General features: G+C 59.3%; 1 protein-coding gene across 1 annotated transcript; it reads left to right on the top strand.

Annotated features, from left to right (window-relative positions):
• Nucleotides 1-456: 456 nt before the first annotated feature.
• On the top strand, nucleotides 457-2,705 carry LOC104623248 (zinc finger protein 777-like; the record flags this gene model as incomplete). The annotated part of the gene is made up of 3 exons (XM_010290290.1): nucleotides 457-583; nucleotides 1,380-1,493; nucleotides 2,451-2,705. Coding segments are annotated over 3 exons (496 nt in total), but the record flags the coding sequence as incomplete, so codon positions are not given.
• Between the last annotated feature and the right edge of the window lie 1,272 nt (nucleotides 2,706-3,977).

The following is a 3,977-nucleotide window of genomic DNA, read 5'->3' as shown; positions in this document are numbered from 1 at the left end:
GGGAGCCCTTCAGGCCCAGGTAGAGTTTTCCCTCAAGTTCTGGGGTAATTGAATCTGTGTTTTTATGTCAGCTCATCAATGGAGATGAGGTCCAGCCCTAGCGCCCGATTTTTATCTCCTTCATGCTCCCTCCAGGCGGGTGCAAGCCCAGTCTCCTCTGCAGAGTTGTCCCTGCTGGTGCGGGGACTGAGAGGAGGAGGTGGGTGTCATTTGGGGATATCACAGTCTGGGTTCATCACTGGGAACCAACCATTTGGCCGAGACGTTTAATCTTGTAGAAATACTTCTCCAGGAGCTGTTTTAAACACAAAAACCAACTCGTCGATGGCTGTGAAGTAGCTGACGCCTGGCTGTGTCCGAGCGGGAGCAAGCTGCTTGGGCTGCCAGCCGGAGATACCGCGCTGGGCTCCTGGGGGGTGAGGCGGCCGCCTGAACCCATGCTGCTTGTGATTGCAGGTGCCGGTGACGTTTGACGACGTGTCCGTGTATTTCAATGACAAGGAATGGGAGAAGCTGGAGGAGTGGCAGAAGGAGCTGTACAAAAACGTGATGAAGGGGAACTATGAGTCGCTGATCTCGCTGGGTAAATACGGGGTGTCCTTGCCCTGGTGAAGGCAGGTTCCCCGGGGCTCCTGACTGCCCGCAGGCTTGGGCACCTTCTGACTCCTCCTTGGAGATCCCCTTGGATCCCCTTGAGACCCAAATGTCCCGTTTTAAGAGGAGACTTAAAAACACTGGAGGATGTTTCTAGGCTGGGTAAGGGCATCCCTCCAGCAACGCCCGGGTTTGTTCCTAGCTCGAGGCGAGGTGCTGTCCCGCCGGGGTGGGGGTCTCCCGTGGGCAGGGGGGCTGGAGCCCCTCTGAAGCTCCTTCCAGCCACAGTTACTCAGTGAAAAAACCAGCACTTTCCCCGTGGCTGTTGGAGCGGCTTCCCTTCACCTTCTGGGTCTGCAGCAAGTACCAGCCCACGCACACCTTTAGAGGAAACTTTTGCAGAGGGAAAAAGTTGTCTGATGCGATCTCAGCTTTGCTCCTTTGGGGCATTTCCTACTGCAGCTGCAGGAGAAATCCCAGCCCTGCTGGGGCCAGAGGTGAAATGCTTTTGGTTTCAGGAGAGCCAAGAATTTGCCTGAGAAGTTCTAAAACCTTGCCAGAAAGGTAGTTCTGTGTGTGGCACCTCAGCTACTGCCTCCATGAACCCTTTCTGCCCATCCGAGGAGCCCAGCCTGCCTGCAGCATTGCGCTTTTTTGCCTGCAGACCCTCTGTGGATGTTCCCGAGCGTCTTCACGTGTCTCTCCAGGCGCTGGGGAGAGGTGGAAGCTGATATTAGGATTCCCTGTGCAGTAATCCCTCCCTCCACCCCTCTGTCTCTCAACAGACTATGCAATTTCCAAACCTGGTGTTTTGTCTCAGATCGAGCAAGGCGAGGAAGTACGGGTCAGGAATGAGCAGGACTTGGAGGAGAGCGAGATCATAACGGATGCCACTGCAGGTGAGACGGCAGCTTAGCGCGAGGGGAGCCGTAGGTTGCGTTCAAAGAGCTGCTCGCCCCGAGGCTAAAGCAGCCGTAGCTGAGAGCTGTGCCCAAGGACATCATCAGGAGGAGCCTTGAAGGTTTGGCTCATTAGGGATTTGATGTCCAGCTGTGGCTCAACATATAAACCAGGGCAAGTGGAGCCTGGAGACTTGGGCACTAGGAGCCATCAGCAAGGGAAACATCTGCAACCAGACCAGGTCCTCAGGGAGCCGGCATGCCTGGCAGGAGAGGAGAATTGGGTCCCAGTGGGAAAACCTAGCCACCCAAAAGACCTTCTCCACCCTCTCTGGTTGTGTGGATGGTGCCTGGGTTTATCCTTGGAGCATCCCCCCAGGACAGGGAAGCCTGCTCCCATCCTGCCCGCAGGGACCCGGGATGCTGAGGGGTTTCTCCAAGGGCTGGGCTGGGAGCAAGGGCACCAAGGACCCCCGAGTCCCGGAGCAACTCGCACCCTGAGATAAGGGGCTGATAAATAGGCGTCCTAGAAGAGATGGCGTCAGCTCTGCTGCGAGTCTCTGGCCCTGGGCTGCGGACATGGGGTCACTCCGACCCCCTGCCCGTGCTCTTGATCACGAGGATCTTGAAGTTAAATCAAGGCCAGTGGGAAGAGAAAAATTTGCTGCCCACAGGGAGCTGCCGGCCGGCGCTGCGGCCAGGGAATGTGGGGTGGCAGAGGGGTGCTGAGCTGCAGGGGCTGACCCCCCAGGCCGGGCGGAGGGAGGCCGCTGTGCCTGCGGAGCGTGGCAGGGAGGGTTGAAGGGCAGGGGCTGAAGGCAGAGCAGGAGTGGCCGAGCAAACGAAACCCCTCTGCGGCTTCAGCAGCCCACGGGGAGCCGGTGGGGATCGTTGTGAGTGGTTTCTTCACCCTGGCTCCTGGGAATGATGGCGGGCGGGAATCTCTCTTTGCTGCAGCTGGTATAAGGGTTGTGATCAAAACGGAGGAGCTCCTTCCTGAAGACAGCCCCGAAAACCCTGAGCTGCACGGGATGTCGGGGCAGTCGGAGGGGAGCTTCCAGAGTCCGGACGAGGAGGCAGCCTGCGAGAGCCCCTACGGCTCCGTCTCCCCTCCGAGGGACCTCCCAGGAACCAGCCTGGGTGACTCATCCGAATATGTAGCGGACTTCAACGAGATCCAGAGAGTCATCGTTCACCACGGGAGCTGCACAGGTGAGACGCTCGGCATGGGGCTCGGCGGCACATGGCAAGTCGGCAGGGCTGGAGGCCCAGGAGGGGCTGTGGTGGGTCAGGCAAAGGTGGGGCAAGGGTTGGACAAAAGAGAAGGGTTAAATCGCCCCAGAACCAGCACCAGAAGGAAAGTTTATGGCTGCAGCAACCTCAAGAGCAGCTGCGGTGAGACCCTGGGCCAGGAGAAGGAGGCAGCACAGACATGGTGGACCTCTGAGTGTGGTCTCTGAGGGCACCTGACCCGCTCCGGCGCAGAGCGAGCAGCGGCTCAGTCCCCCACGGGTGGGAAAAGCCCTTGTTGCACGTGGAGACCAAGGGAAGCCATGCCCCAGGCAGCTGTTTATGAGAGCCCCAGTGAGCCCCCGCTGCCAGAATCCCACCGTTGCAGAGGGCAGGACACCAGTCGAGGACTCCTGCCCTGGTGTTAGCCGTGTGGAGGAACAGTGTCAGCCGCTCAGGCGCTTATTCCTCCAGCACAGTCTGGTGTGTGTGCGGGGTCCTGCACGTCGACCAGCGTGGGGGTCACTCAGGGCAGGTCCAGAGGATGGGGACAAGGGTGGCTGGAGGTCTGTGGCATGTGAGCTGCTGAGAGGGAAGGGTGCGGTGGTGTTAGTGGAGAGACGAGAAGGTGGCACCAGGCTCTTCATGTGTAGAGGTTGGGCAGTGGATAGGGTCCGGGTCCTACAGACGTGCTTCGAGGGCGAGAGATGGGAAAACGCAGGGATGGACTGTTGGGAATGGTGGGTTTCCTGCCTTCTGACGGGTTTGCGATGGTGTAACGCAAACCAAGAAAGATAGAGTTGAGCTCTTGAGGTCCTCCTCAATTCTGTGTCGTGGATCTTGTGGTCTCCTCATGGTTTTCTAAAGGAAACCAGTTAAGCCACCAGCAGGGCTGGAGCCAATCCTTGTCCGAGAGCCAGCGCCTTGGCCGACGTGTGGGGCCCCAGCCGGTGGGGCTGAGTGGGAGCTGCGGCAACACTCTGACCGGGGGGCAGGGGCCGGCAGCCTGCAGGTGCCGGCAGCCAGCGCTTGGGCAGCAATAGCCCCTGCGTCTGCGGAGGGGAAGCTCCTTGCTGCGAGGAGGTGGGAAGAAGGACCTGGGGATGTGGGTTTTCCCCCACTGGCCCCTCCATCAGAGGAGAGAGGGCCGCAGCTTTGATGCATCCTGTGCCTGTCGGCTGTCTCTTCTTGGGAAAGCGTGGCTGCTCTTCCTAGAAAAGTACATAGGCCTGGCTCAAAGTCCAGCGCGGGGTG

Source organism: Phaethon lepturus, unplaced genomic scaffold (assembly GCF_000687285.1).
Source record: "Phaethon lepturus isolate BGI_N335 unplaced genomic scaffold, ASM68728v1 scaffold49920, whole genome shotgun sequence".
NCBI lineage: Eukaryota > Metazoa > Chordata > Aves > Phaethontiformes > Phaethontidae > Phaethon > Phaethon lepturus.
Note: the sequence above shows the minus strand (reverse complement) of the source record. Positions and strands in the feature narration are given on the sequence as shown.